At 40.2% G+C, this 14,993-nt stretch overlaps 1 protein-coding gene across 8 annotated transcripts in view; it reads left to right on the top strand.

Moving 5' to 3' along the window:
• MPP7 (MAGUK p55 scaffold protein 7) overlaps positions 1 to 14,993 on the top strand; it is a 98,210-nt gene that overhangs the window by 71,895 nt on the left and 11,322 nt on the right. For all 8 annotated transcript variants that reach the window (XM_048510575.1, XM_048510574.1, XM_048510573.1 and 5 more), the window contains 2 exons: positions 7,510 to 7,680; positions 14,794 to 14,874. In XM_048510575.1, the coding sequence (XP_048366532.1) occupies positions 7,510 to 7,680; positions 14,794 to 14,874 (252 nt within the window). The remainder of the gene's footprint in view (positions 1 to 7,509; positions 7,681 to 14,793; positions 14,875 to 14,993) is intronic.

Below are 14,993 nucleotides of genomic sequence, written 5' to 3'. Positions count from 1 at the left end.
AAGTTGCAGGCAACTTATGATTATTCCTCATGGGGTTTTCAAGGTGAGAGGTTAACAGAGGTGGTTTGCCATTGCCTGCCTCTGCATAGTGACTGGACTTCCTTGGGGGTCTCCTACCCAAGTACTATCCAGGGCTTACCCTGCTTAGCTTCTGAAATATGACGGAATCAGACTAGCCTGGGCTATCCCTCTTAATCAAAGTTTAGAAGCAGGTTTTGGCAACATGGATAACACTGGTACAGATCTGTTGCCAAGTCATAGTTAAGACTGGAATGGGGAAGAGAATTATTGCCAAATAGCTGAGAAAGAAGGTACAGCCTTAGTCTGTGGCCCACACCAGCCATTGTTGTATAGTAGCATTACAACAGTACTGGGTTGAAATGGTAGGATTTTTCTGTAATGGGAAACTGACACAGCATCACATTAATATAAGTGCATTTTTCATTGTTGTGCCGTGTTTAGGATTGCACAGACCAAACACAGATACCTTTAGCTAGGTTTTTCTTGGAGTGACAGTGGACGCCTCCCTGACATGTGCCTGAGGTAACGGCTTTTCCTGCCCAAGGTTACACAGCGGAGGGGTGGGCCACACTCTCTCTCCAGTTCTCTCTTCACCGCTGCAGGGAGTAGACCTTCTTAGTGAAGGTGCTTGTTCCTGTGAGGGAATAAAAACAGCCATTTTATTGTTATTCATAGTTATATAGTTAGTTGTCATAGAAGCTGGTAGTTTCTAGTCACAATTAATGTTAGAGTTGAAAGTTTGCTGTTCTTATTGTTAGAATTAGTTGGAATAGACATGTACTGATCTGAGCGCTTCAAAACAAAATGACACTCTTCAAAAAGTGCCATTCTTGTGACTTGAAGATGTCTCAGCTGGACAAGCATAAAGACCTCATTTGTGTTGGGAAGGGCCATGTTGTCTCTTTCAGCAGGGCCTGTGCACTTTTCACCCCTTAGGTGAGGCAGGAAAAAGTCTCCAAGTTGAAGGCAGCAATTTATGAGGACTGCTTTGACCAGATTCGACTGAGAGCAGAAAGGAAATTTCATCTTCAGCGGGTTCTGCACACGAGCCTTCCCAGGCAACCTCCAAGGGTGCTCTCTGAGCCTCTTCCCAAGAAAAACAAAACATCTAGAATCCTGCCTAAGAAATAACTTCTGCCCTTCTGAAGGGAGTTCATTCTCCTCCTAAAGGGCTGCCTTCACTCTGTCATCACTTCTGCAACACTCCTGCCTCGGAGGCGATCAAAGTCACCTTCTTCTCGATAGTAATTCTGTCCTCTATCACACAATCAATGCTTTCTGTCTCCAGCTAACGGGGAACCCCAGAAGGGTTCTCGGAGAGTGTTCTCACCTGTTCTTTGCCATTGATGCTCCTCTTCAGTGTCAGTACAATCTGCCTCCCCTCCAAAGGAGAAGATGATAGATCATGCCAGAGGTCATCCCTTTTCCCACTACAAGGGATTGGTTCGCTGTGGTAAACCTCAAGGACACCTATTTTCATGTGGCTATTCAGGAGGCATGTCGCAAATACTTGAGATTTGCATTTGGTGAACAAATTTACAAGTTATTGTATTGCCTTTGGGCTTCTCACATTGGCCTCTTCACCAAAGTCATGGCAGGTGTGGTGGAATGCTTGTCCTTGAAAAGCTTCACTATATTCCCCTATTTGGGTAACTGGCTCTTAATGGCCAGGTTGACTTTTGACCTTCAGGCACATTGCATGTGTTTCAGGCCTTGGCCTCATTGTCAACTTGGACAAGTCACAGTTTCAGCCAACCCAATGTCAGGAGCTTGTAGGGACAATATTGGATGCTGTAGTCAGCCTAGACAGTCTTCCACTGAAGAGGGTTAGTGCCGTTTAGAGTTTGGTGGCTAGGTTTCACCACCATAGATTTCAAAAAGCAGTGACTATACAAATGCTTTTGAGTGTTATGGCCTCTATCACCACTACAGGGCATTTTGTTCACCTGAGAATGAGGCCAATTCTGGAGAATAGATGAAAAACAGTATTGCACTCACCTGTTTGTTCACTGAGTGGTCCTCTGTGCAGGCACACATCTCTCCCTCGTTTCCTTGCTGTGTGCTGTCACCTATGAAGAGTGGTAGCCCTCCCAATGCGGCAAAGGGAGAACTAGAGAGAGAGTGCTCCCCACCCATGTCACATGTCCTTGGGCAGGAAAAACTATTAGCCTGGGTGTGTGGGAGGCGGGAGCACCCATCAGTCATCTGTCGCTGCAAGAAAAAGCTAGGAAAAAGGCTCCACATCTGGCCTGTGCCTGCACAGATGACTACTTAATGAACAACAGTTATAGGTAAATACAACGCTGATCTTGCCATTTAGAAGTCTTATTCTTATATGAGAAATTACATGTACTTACCGTGCAATCCTAGGCAGAATTGCAGATTTATAAGCTCATTGACTTCAATGAGCATTAGGAGGGCTATATAGGATGGTATTCTTAATTAACTTTCGGCAGATTGGAGCAATATAGAAATATCTGAAACGTTTACTATTTTGGAAAATGATACATGATACAGTACTTGCCCATAATTAGGGTGAAACTGCATTCAGGTTGTTTAAATGAATCTGTAGTTTTACGTTGTGAGCCTGTCTTCATAAAATGCCTAATTTGTTATGGATTCTTGATTAATAAGCATAATTTCCATGATAGGTTTTCTGTGTCTGTCAAGAGCTGCTAGGAACTGGACAGAGGACTGTTTTTCCATGGAACAGAAAGAAAGTTTCCTGCATAGTTGGTAGATAGTAATACCTATTTAGAACTGAGAAAATAGCACTATGTGGAGAACTAAAGGATTTTAAATAGAATGAATTATCTTGGTGAGATACAGAAAAAAGTATCTGACTCTGGAAGACAGTGGCTATAATGGCTGCCTTCTACACCCCAAATCAAGTTCACAGTAAATAATGTATAGTATGATCTGTTGTGCTGTATATATAAGGCTTGACTTTTAAAAGTAGGGTGCTAAGTAAGATTAACATGCCATCCTAAACAGAATTATACCTTTTGAACTTTCACTGAAGTTCATTGGCTTGGAAAGGTGTAGCTGTGCCTGGGATTGGTTCTGAAAATTAAACTGTAAACCTAACATTCAGCAAATCTTTTTGCATTTTGATGTTTTTCTTTTGCAGATTACATTATTTTCCAATGCAGTTTTTTTTGAGGTTGAGACTAATTGTAACTGGAGTGCCATCAGGGCCATGGTAATGTTAGTTTTGGAAAGATTATGGAATCTGGCTGCATTCAGATTTTGCATTGAGCTTGAATGTGCATGAACATGGATTATGCCTCACTTGTCCATTCTCCTTTTTTCCTTCTTGCACAACATGTTGGAATCCTGGTTTAAAAATTTACCCCATAAAGTGTGAATACAGCCCCCAGAATCTCAACTTCCAGAAGGAAGACACATCCATGCATAAGCAGCTACTATTAATTTAGGTCCATTTACAGACACGTGGTCTCCTTCACCTTGAATGTACTTTCACTTTGGGTTTTATTCTCATTGACACACCCATTTCCCACTGTTTGGCACTCATCCCACTGTCAGATCTGACAATATCTGTGGTTTCAGAGTATGCTGTAAATGCAACTTTTTTCCTCTCTTCACAAGGAAAGGAGAGCCCTATGTATTTACACTTCTTCAGGTTTTCTTATGCGTCCCTTGCCCTGTCTTGCCCACACTACAGTAGTTGCCCCCCATTCTGCAGGCCACCATTTCAGGACTATCAGAAGGTTTGCAGGCGTTCCTCAGCTGCCCCCCCCCCCCCCCCGCCCTGCCTCCAATCTAAGTATATTGCTGGAGTGTTGAACCCACTGAAATTGACAAGGCTATATTCATTCAGCAAACTTTTGATAGCCTTTTAGATGGCACACACAAAAAATGGCAGGCAATCTCCCAAGATGAAGATTGCATGACAACAAGGAGGTGGGTGGGTGGGCAAAATGGTGAACCTATTTAGAATGGTGTGAACAGGAAAACCCCACAGTAAAGCAAATTTAGAAAAGCAAAGTTAGAGAATCGACTGCTCCTCAATGAGGGGGTAAGTAGTTCATGCAAAAAAGGCCCAGGATTTCTTCGTTGCACTCCAGTCAAGTAGAGAAGAGGAACAAAATATCCCCCATAGTCCAGCATCAAGATTGGTGATTCATGCAAATTTGTATTTAATGTTGACGATGTCTGAATGCAGCTTAATCTCAACTTTGCTAAACCAGGGTTTCTAAATCTGAGTAATACACCTTTCTTTTGGTGAATTGTAATACTAAAATGTATGACAGAGAAAACGACATGTTTTATTGCAAGTAATTTTGTTCAGTTTGTTTTTGTTGTAAGTTGGATGAAGGAGCCTAATATGTATAACTCAAAACTATTTTTGCAAAGTCAGCCTAAAATGTCAAGTGTATGAAAGGCTTTGGGTAGTGGAATATAACTAATTTTTTGATGTTTTAGCTTATTTTTCTTTCCCTTCTATCATTGCAGTGAGAAACCTTTGTGGTGAAATTAAAGCAAGCTTCAAAGGATTATTGAGCCCCTATCTGTATCTGTTCTGAATAATTGTTCGGTTTTGTTCTATATTCCTATTCCTTACCTAATCTCAATTTTTATGTTTATAAGGGAACTCCATTTTGTGTTCAGAAATCTAGTTGAAGTTATTACCTGGAAATGTTAGCTGAAAAGGAGACATGGGCTGAATGGATTTATCACAGCCTAGTGTGACCTTACTCTTTAGTGCAGTGGTTCTCAACCTGGGGGTCGGGACCCCTTTGGGGGTCGAACAACCCTTTCACAGGGGTTGCCTAAGACTCTCTGCATCAGTATTCTCCATCTGTAAAATGGATAAATGTTAGGGTTGGGGGTCACCACAACATGAGGAACTGTATTAAAGGGTCGCGGCATTAGGAAGGTTGAGAACCACTGCTTTAGTGGCTGTCATTAGATGAAACAGTTTATATTTCCCTTTCCCACTGACCACATCAGTCTAATACTATAAGGCTTAACAACGAAAAATCAAAACTAAAAAGCTTGAGAAAATATAGATTCTAATCAAACACTCACCTAAAAAAATGCATCTCTTGGCCCTGGGTGGCCTGCCTCTGTAAATCAGAACAATTAAAACTGCTTTTCCATCCAGTAAGATTTCCATCCAGTAAGATTTCCATCCAAGATCCATTTATCAAACATGATTTTGTTCATGGTTACCAGCTGAGCTTTCCAGCATCATAGGTGAAGAAATCTTACCAGCACTTGAGATCCTTGTGAACTTTGGACTTTTTAATGTGCCTCATGAGCCATATTCCCTCCCCAATTTTTGAAGATAAGCTATTGGGCGCGTATATCAGAGATTGTTAATATGCATGACATTTTTAAACTTTTGGGAAGAATTTGTTTTGCCTGTAACAAATTCCGTCTCTGCAGAACTTGCTCAGGTTGTATGCCACTTCCTGACTGCTTACTCTTGGGTTTATTGTTAACCAAATCAGTACTTACATCAAGGTATTTGAAAATAATTTTCTACGCATGTAAGTCTAGGACACTGGATCGGGATGGGGAGTGGGGATCTTTGAATCTAGGTATATACAATCCATAGCTTCTACAGATTTGGCTACAATCTATGGCTACCAATCTTGATCCTTCTTGATCTGAGATTGCAAAAGCCTCAGGAGCAGCAGCAGCAGAAGGCCATTGCTTTCACATCCTGCATGTGAGCTCCCAAAGGCATCTGGTGGGCCACTTTGAGTGCTGGACTAGATGGACTCTGGTCTGATCCAGTAAGGCTCTTTCTAATGTTCCTTCTCTAGGAAAGAAGAGAAGAGGGGGGGCATTAATGCATTTTAAACATAAACTATAGAACCCTCCCTTTGTTAATGTAATAATTTGTATAAGTAAATTTGAGTATAGGAACCTAAGTTTGACTTGACGGGTAACCATGGGCAAATTGCTTTCTCTGAGATTGCATTCAGACGTCATGATAGATCATGAGTTATACTTGGAGCCCAACCAATTGGAATATATGAATACAGACTGTCTAATAAGCCAGGGATTGGTGGTTGGCACCAAATGAGGGTTTCATGCCACTCTTTTTTGAGCAGCACTGCAGTTTGCAAATATATTGGATATAGCAGTGGAAGAAGAGAGGAGGCAAGGAATAGACAAATCAGGGTCGACCTTGATAACAGAATGCAACCTCAGTGACTCTGACGTGGTGGATGTAGGGCCAGTTCTTCATACAAGCAGTTGTGTGGGACCCCAAATGTTGGGGGTAGCAAATGAGCAGCTCCATGCCACAGTTGCCCAGCCCAGCTTTAAGGCAAGTTCCAAAGCCTCAGGTGCCCAATTTGGAGCCAGAGATGGGGCAGCATAGGAGGAGGGCACATGAGTCAACAAAATATTTTCATCTACCTCACTGTGGTTGAAGTTGAATTGCTGCTGTCAATTCCCAGTGAGCCATAGGATACAGGTATACAGTAAATGGGTCTCTGGCACACCTAAAGAAATGGAAATTCTTCTTACCATGGTAACTGCTAACATACTGACTTTTCAAAACAGTTATCGCATAATATGTTGGATATGTTTTTGTTAGTTGTGATCTGTTCTGTGCAGTAGCTAATGTAATGTTCTGTGCAGTAGCTAATCGCTCCCTATTTTTATAATCTGTTATTGCATATTTATTGCTATTTTTAGGGAGGAGTTTGGTTGCTCCCTTCTTTTTGGGGTGGTTTTTAAAGGAATTGGATTGCGGGACGCCATTTTTATTGTTACTGTTTTTGACCGCTGTTTACATGGTTTTAATTAATTTTAGTACATATGGTCACTATTGTGACCCTTGTTATATATTGTACATAGATGATGATGTGCACCGCCCAGAGCCCCTTGGGGATTGGGTGGTCTATAAATTTAAATAATAAATAAATAAATAAATATTACCAATGGTATATTGGTTATGACAGTTAATATTCTGTTGTCAAAACATTATGCAAGAATGTAACATTAGTAATACTTTTAAAGAAACATTCATCATTAAACTGACTTCCTTTGAACCAACGTGGACATTAAATATCTTAACTATGTGTAGGTAAAATGGGAATATGTGTAGGTAAAATGGCTTTTCTGTTAATCTGGAAAATAATTATTGAAATAGTGATTGTTTCTCTCATTTTTCTCAGTTAATGCAAAATTCCGTAATCTTCATGTCAGCAGTGATGTATTTGAATATGTGGACATTTTCCTGTTGTTTGTGTGTTTCTGTCCCCTATTGTATCAGTGAGGCTTTTACAAACTCCTCTAAAACATCATCATTTTGTTTTACAACAAATACTCCTTGAAACCAACACTTTGAACTATTTGTGCTACCTTTGCAGCTGGCTGCATTTTGAAACTGAAGAGATGCTGCAAGGGGCACATCTGTAGTTACATTTATTGCATGTGGTATGGTTGTTTGGTTGATTTACAATTAACACTTGATTCTTTTTTTAAAAAATCTTGTGGCTGCAGCTGGTTTTAGGAGAAGCTTTCGTCTGAGCAGAAAAGACCGAAAAACAAACAAGACTATGTATGAATGCAAGAAAAGTGATCAATACGATACAGCAGATGTCCCAACCTATGAGGAAGTAGCAAAATATAGATGGCATCCTAATGAGAAATACAGACTTGTTGTCTTGGTTGGTAAGTTTTAGTTCCTGAACTGGAAAGCCAGGTCGAGTAAAACAATAGAGCTTGAGGTGCATTGTTCTTTGTTGTCGTTGTCCCCCCTTCCCTCGACCCCCAACAAATGAAATTGCAAAAAGATTGGGATTTTTTTTAAAGCTGCAAAAATGAGAACTGAATGTCATAATTATTAGCTGACCTCCCTTTTTGCTTGTCGGTTGCTCACAGAAGTGAGGAAGGACAATTTTGTCAATTCTCCCTTCTATCTGCAGCTCCTCACTTCAACCTGCATGGTACTTCTGGGGTCCACTGACTCTGGGGCAAAATTTTGGAAAGGAATAGATTGCAATAGGTGAGTTAATATTTAATCTCCATTTGCATTTGCTAGATCAGGTGGAGATTCACTGTATTTAAACAGTAAGGACAGGAGAAGGTTCTCCTCGGACTCTTAAGGATCCAGAAGCAGATGGATACCCTGCTCTTTTGTGAAAGAGGTACCTTTGCAACTGTAGTCATTCCCGTTGCTAGTGCACAGACACTCATGTATGTGAGGGGAAAAATGGGAGTTTATAAGTCAGCACAGAGAATAGTATCTGTAAGTGAGTTTCAGTTTGTAAAAAGGCCATTGTTTGCATCACTTCAGTCTCCCATAAAAAGGAATCCTGTTTTCTTACACAGAAGCCAATTAGCTGTATTCTATCTCACAAGACAGCCTGTGCAGACAGAGTGTCATTTCCTGCTTAATGGTTGCAAAATCACTTCCCCCAGAGTTTTAAGCTGGCTTCTAAATCCTAGTTAAATAACAAAGCTTGTTTCAGATGCTGACCAAAAGTTCAACCATGGTCACGCTGTGAAGGTGTGTACCATTTCCTCTGTTTTTTGGAATTGTGTGTGTGTGTGGTTTTGCAAAAGCAGGCAACTTAAAATGGTTCCAAAGTTATTACCCCCCTGCCCTGCCCCCCGCGGTAAATTCTCATAACCTACTATGAAGCTAGTCATTCCCAACCATGGCTGCAGTCTAATGCAGAGGTTTCTTATAAAGTGTTTCGGCAAAGGAGTCAGACTTCATAAATTGTGCCACCTTTATAGTTTTAGAATATTGCTTTCATAATGTTTCTATGATTCAAAGATGTACGTCAACAAGCAGTATCTAGTGTTACACCAGTGTTGAAACTTAGGAATATAACGTCCTGGTAACATTATTTCCTAATTTTGTGTATTGTTTACGAACTATTTACTAACAGGGCGTACTTTATATACATGTTATATTGGTCTTCACAATATGTTCAGATTTTTGTTATTCCCCTGCTGGGTTTTCAAATTGTCCAGAATCAGTCCCATTATAACGATGAAATGGTGAAAAGGGGACTCAAAGCTAGTAGCTGCCTGTAATGATAGAATGAATCATTCATTGTTTGAGTGGAACTTATGGTGTGTCTGTAGCTAAGCTCATCATCGTCTCAGAACTGGACATGGTTCATAAGAGTAGGGATGATTTCAAAATCAGACATTAATTGCATTTCATCATGAAACCAGGCTCCACTCCTGCCTCCTTCCTGTTTGCAGACTCCTCACTGGCTCACATCCTGATCCATGGGAGTTCCAGTGAGCAGTGAGACAAACTTGGCGTTATTTTCCGAAATAATACACAGCTCTCTCTCCCAGGGTGTTGAACATGAAATTGACCAAGAACTTCCTAAGTGCTGAAAGCCATAGTCAAATTTCATTTTCAAGATACTGTGGGACCTCTGCGTATATTAGTTTGCATGGAAGTGCCGGAGCGTGAATTGGAAGTCTCGGGCATATTGCCTTTGTGGGGGAAAATGAGCAATAATTTTTAAAAGCAAGTAAAAAAACAAAAAAGTTTCTGGTTGAATGGAGTGGGAGGAAAGGAAGTATATCCTTTCATATACCATTTTTCTGCTCCAGAAGTTCTGCTTGAAGTTTGAGAATTTCACTGGCCAGCCCTTGGAACCAATCCTTTAGAACAGAGATGAGTGAGTTTTTAACAAGATGGGTCTTTAGGAATTCTACCATGATGCCTCAAAAATCACCTTGATGAGGTTCTTGTGTCTCTTCCATGATTTCAGAGTCTGATACCTCCTTGTAGAAATGTGATACCCACAAGTGATACCCACTTGTAGAAATGCATTGTCTTTTTAGGGATATCTTCCTAAATTCAAGTTAAAACACAATTATTTTAACCTTTTTTCTAGTACTTGTTGCACTGTATTCTTGTTTCTTTTTCAGTATTACATAGGCTAACTGTTCATTAGCAGAGTTTCTTCCACTAGAAAAAGTTGCAGACCAGAAGAAATATGACCCTCTGTCAGGGACTGTTATGAACTGTAGAACTGCTGTTTTTATATAGCTCATATCCAAGGGAACGCTTAAAATCAGTTTTTAATAAACAGCTTTGTCTTTCTTTAACGTGCAAGTTCAGGCACCTACTACTGTGAGCGAGAGATTGTGGGTTGTACACAGCGAGTAATAACATGGTTGAGTTGATTTTACACCTATATCAACAGAGGTCTGTGAAAAGTGTGATAAGTAGGCTTTTTATAACAAGTCACATATGCTGGCTCTGAGGAATATCTAGAAATTTCATTTTATTTTGGTGGTAATAAATCAAATGAAGAAAGTGTGCTTTTACAGTAACAAAAGCAGTTCACAATTTATTGCAGACTTCAGTAATTCTGATGTTTTTCTCTCAGTATTGAGGGCAGCTTAAGTCTGGCCAATATCATTAAAATGTCTTGGGTAAAACGTGGAAAAACTGGCACTGTTATTGGGACAGTAGAAATGATCAGATTTAAAAGCTTTCTGCAACCTAGGAGCAGTATCAAATATGACGTGTGAAATACAGCTTGGCTGTTAGTGCCAGGAAACACAAGTACAAATAATTAAATTTTCACATAATTGGTCATGGCAAAAATGTTCAGCTACACAAACTGAAAACACTGTTTAGTGCTGGAGCCTATTTAAAACAACTGCCCGCCAAGATATTTCAAAATCACTTTATTCTAGTTTGCAGAATGTAAATTCCCTGTCACATGGTCTCAACTATTGTTTGTGCTTTTTAATTTGTTGTAAAGTAAGTTATTTTGAAAAGAGCTTGATCAGTCATGTTATCTCTCAGTCTCCAGGAAGTTCATGTGTGACTCCTACATGTGCTCTGCAAGTAGGTGTGCTGATCCTTGACACATTCATTCAAGTTATATTCGGAATCATTCACCTCTTGTCAATTGTACCACTTATATAGATGGCTTTATTTATTTATAAAATGTATACCCTACCTTTCTGCTGTCATCAGGGCTATCAAGGTGGCTAATAAATTAAAATTATAAACCATTACAATTATAACAAAAACACACCATTTAAATAGTTAAAACCAAGTTAAAACGCACATGCAATAAAAATTCTTGTATAAAAAAAACAACTAAAAACAGGGCATGGCCTGCCTGGCTCCCACACATTATTTACTGCCCGTTGCAGCGAAGTGGTATTTAAGCCAACTACCACATAATTCAGTCTTTGACAGGAACTTTTTTCTCTATCAAGCATATGGACTTCTCTTTCCTCTTCCCACTGCTCCTACTACATTTTCAGTTTCTAGATCTCCATCTCCTGGTCCCTTATGTCCTTCTCCACCTGCAACCACAACTTCTCCATCTCTAGCTCCTTGAGCCAGATTTGTCCTTCTAGATTGGGTTCCATGGCTGCAGCGTTCCTTTTGGCTTGCCAGCATTTAGCAAGAGAGCCTTCATCTCAACAGCAGCTGCTTCTAGCATTCTTTTTAAAGCTCTTGCTTTGTCAGCTTTAATATTTTCACTTGGTCTGGTAATTCCATCCTACCTAGCCTGATCTGATCTTACTCCAGTCAAACTGAGGAGAAAACTTCTGTTGCTCTGTTTGTCATGTGCATGCCAAATTCAAATTGCCTGACCAATCAAATTCTCTGTTGTAATTCCAGCACTTCCTGCCACCAGGATGTGATGTAACAGCCCTGCTCTGACGTGCAGGCCCTATTCCACCTTGCCCTCAAAAGCATCTGGGCCCCACTGACAGCCCAGGGTCTCTGCCTGGCACATGCCACCCACCTGGTTTTTCCAACACCTGAGAGGGCTTTTTCTCCCTCACTTAGTTCAGTCACTGCTACCCAAAATAACAGTGTGGTGAAATGTTGAGGCACCTGAAGTAGCAGAATTTAACCTTGGGATATTCAAGAACAGATCACAATAGAGTACACAAAGAGAAGGTGCACGTAGCTGTTGGTTGGCAGAAGTAGATGAAGATGGAGGGAAGACTAGGAGCAGCCTTGATAATGATGGCTGCTCTCCGATCTCTTCATGGCCTTCAAATGCTTGGGAGAATGTGAGATCCAAACTGCCACTAGCCATGGCAGATAATGCTCTTGTTTCGTTAATGGCTGCTAACTTCCTGTTCAAAATCACTGTGCTGCATTGTGCTGAACACGTACCTAGTAGCAACTAGTAAGGGTTGAAAAGGGCATTGGTCATTAACACAAAGCACTGTCCAATGAGAGTGTGTTCTAAGCAGCTGTGAAGAAAGGGAAAGGGGGTGGGCAGGATATTCAGAATTGATGGAACGACACCTAAGTGCTTCATGAGCACAGTGCAAATTCAGTTATAGTTTACACAAGCTTTACCAAAGCAGTTGTTCAAATTGCAAGACTGAACACTGCATTTTAATTACATACACCTATTTTTAGATATGGTGTTGCATCCAAACTAAATTTTTCTATGACAGAATGGGACGCTCCTGCCTTACCTCTCAATCTACTAATCTTGGAACGCTACGGCTAAATTGTCATTTTAGGCTGGATCCAGAGTCCTTGTAAGCAGGGTGGGTAGGTACAACCATACTAATTCAGTGTGCAAAGCTCCAGTAACCCTTCTGTAGCAGGCTTTCGTCCTGCTGTTGCTGCTGGAAAGTTGCTTTTAGTAATATTGTTAAATTTGCTCCAATAGCTGTTAAATATTATGAAGAGAAAGGTACTTCAGTTTAAGTGTAAGTGAAGAGTACTCCTAAATTTAAACATGCGTTACAAACAATTTCCAGTGGAAACATCTGATGGCATCGGTTGAGCAGTGTATCATTTTTATAGCGTGACTGTGCTGATGGATACTGCTTTTACATTTTAGACATTAATCCACACAGTAAATTAATTTCAGATTAGCATGAAGTTAAAGTTGATATGCTGTTTTTTCTGTAAGCAAGGTATAAATACAGCAACAGTATACCTTTCTTAGAGAAACTCTAATTTGGGAATCGTGAAAAGTTTTTGGCCTTCATTAGTATGCCTTATGGCACACAAGGGGAGTATTACAAGTCACTACTGATTATTTATTACTGTTGAGGGCCTGACCTCTATGCCTGGCCTTAGTACTTACTAGCAGTGACCCACAAATGGCACAAAGATTAATTGTGACGGCAATTAATTAAATTTGTAATTTTTTAATTTTTTAATGGATAAGATATTGATGAGTAATGCCTTTTGATACAATATCTGGCTTTCAACCTGAAATAAGGGTCAGTTTCAGGGATTCGTCATCATTGACTAGACCAGGGGTAGGGAACCTGCGGCTCTCCAGATGTTCAGGAACTACAATTCCCATCAGCCCCTACCAGCATGGCCAATTGACCATGCTGACAGAGGCTGATGGGAATTGTAGTTCCTGAACATCTGGAGAGCCGCAGGTTCCCTACCCCTGGACTAGACGTTGCTGACGCCCTTGCAGGGGCAGCCACTTGAAGCCCCTCAAGTTCTTCTCCTTTTCTTCCCACCACCGCTGTTGTTCTCTTTCCATTCTTTCATCCTCTTTTTGCTTCTTCTTCGAGCCCAATGCTGTGGGGGTGAAGTGCAGGAGCACAGCTGCTGCTTTCCCATTGGGTGAGAGGAGGAGAATTGGCAGGTGATCAAATGAATGGAAACTGCTGCTTGTGGGAGCAGGAAGTAGCAAAGTTGGCAGTGAAATAATAGCAGTTTTTAACTCTGGGGTTTGGGGAGGCTCGAGTATTGGCTATCTTGTGTATCTGTGAATGAGGGAGGGTCTGCCAAAAGGTGTCTTAACTATTGGAGATCTTTGGTCAGCCAGTCTCTCTCAGCTTGATCTACCTTGCAGTGTTGTTGTGAGAATATAATGGAGGAGGGGGAATAATTTCATTTCATATTTAATTTATATCCCACCCTCCCCCGAAGGGCTCAGGGCAGCGAACAAAAAGAGCAACTGCAAAAAGCAGTAACAATATAGAATAGCAAACATCAACAAATATAAATCAAAATATAGGAATTACAGTATCAAGCAATATAACATACAAAATAGCAAGATATATGAAACAATTAAATATCAGTAAAATACATAATAATTTTAAACATCATTCAAATACGATAGAATACAAACAACTATAAATTTGAAACCAAAAACACAAAAATCAAATACCAGAAACACTTACAGATGGCAAACAACTTCCTTCTTCCAAACTAATTTCCTTCACACTTAACAGGTTAACAATAGCATGTATGCTGTCCTACAATTCTTGGAGGATGAGCAAAATAAAGACGTGATATTTTATCAGAGCCCTTCGGGGATGGGGCGGTATATAAGTCCAATAAAATAATAATAATAAAATCATAGCCCCAACAGCTGATGAACGTGCTAGTTTTTTATGGCAGCATAAGCAAGCAGGTGAAATCTCATGAAATTGGAAGCTATAGTACAAAGAACCGGTGTAGTAAATGTACTGAAAGATATTCCCAATTCTTTAATCTTCTGGTTCTGTCCATATTTTCTTTTTTACCTTCTGTCCATATTTTCTTTTTCTTTTCTTTTTTGGTAATCTATTCATAAGTATCAGACTTTTTTTAAATTTCACTGATAGCGTTTAAGGCAGAGTCCGTGAATCCCACAAGTCACATGAATTCAAACCTCTGGCAGTCTCTTCCATCTGCATAGTGAATGCTGCTGATGTTGGAGTTGTTCCACTACAAATGTTTTTTTTGGTGTTATGTCTCTGGAAAAGCCTCTTCGATTTCTCATCTCAACATAGTATGTGGTGGTGTTGGTAATCAAAGAAAGATATTTGATTAAAATGTATTTAAACTTTCAGGTCCTGTGGGTGTCGGACTGAATGAACTCAAACGGAAATTGTTGATCAGCGATACCCAGCATTATGGTGTCACCGTGCCACGTAAGTGAAAATCTGCTTTGTAAGTCCTTGATGTATCAGTTGAATTTTGGCATAAGGTCAGGACATTTGAGCTTGGATATATGCACATCCATATTAAGTTACTTTTTAAGAGTGCTCTC

The sequence above is a fragment of the Sphaerodactylus townsendi genome, linkage group LG11, assembly GCF_021028975.2.
Source record: "Sphaerodactylus townsendi isolate TG3544 linkage group LG11, MPM_Stown_v2.3, whole genome shotgun sequence".
NCBI lineage: Eukaryota > Metazoa > Chordata > Lepidosauria > Squamata > Sphaerodactylidae > Sphaerodactylus > Sphaerodactylus townsendi.
This window is presented reverse-complemented; position numbering and strand designations above follow the sequence as displayed.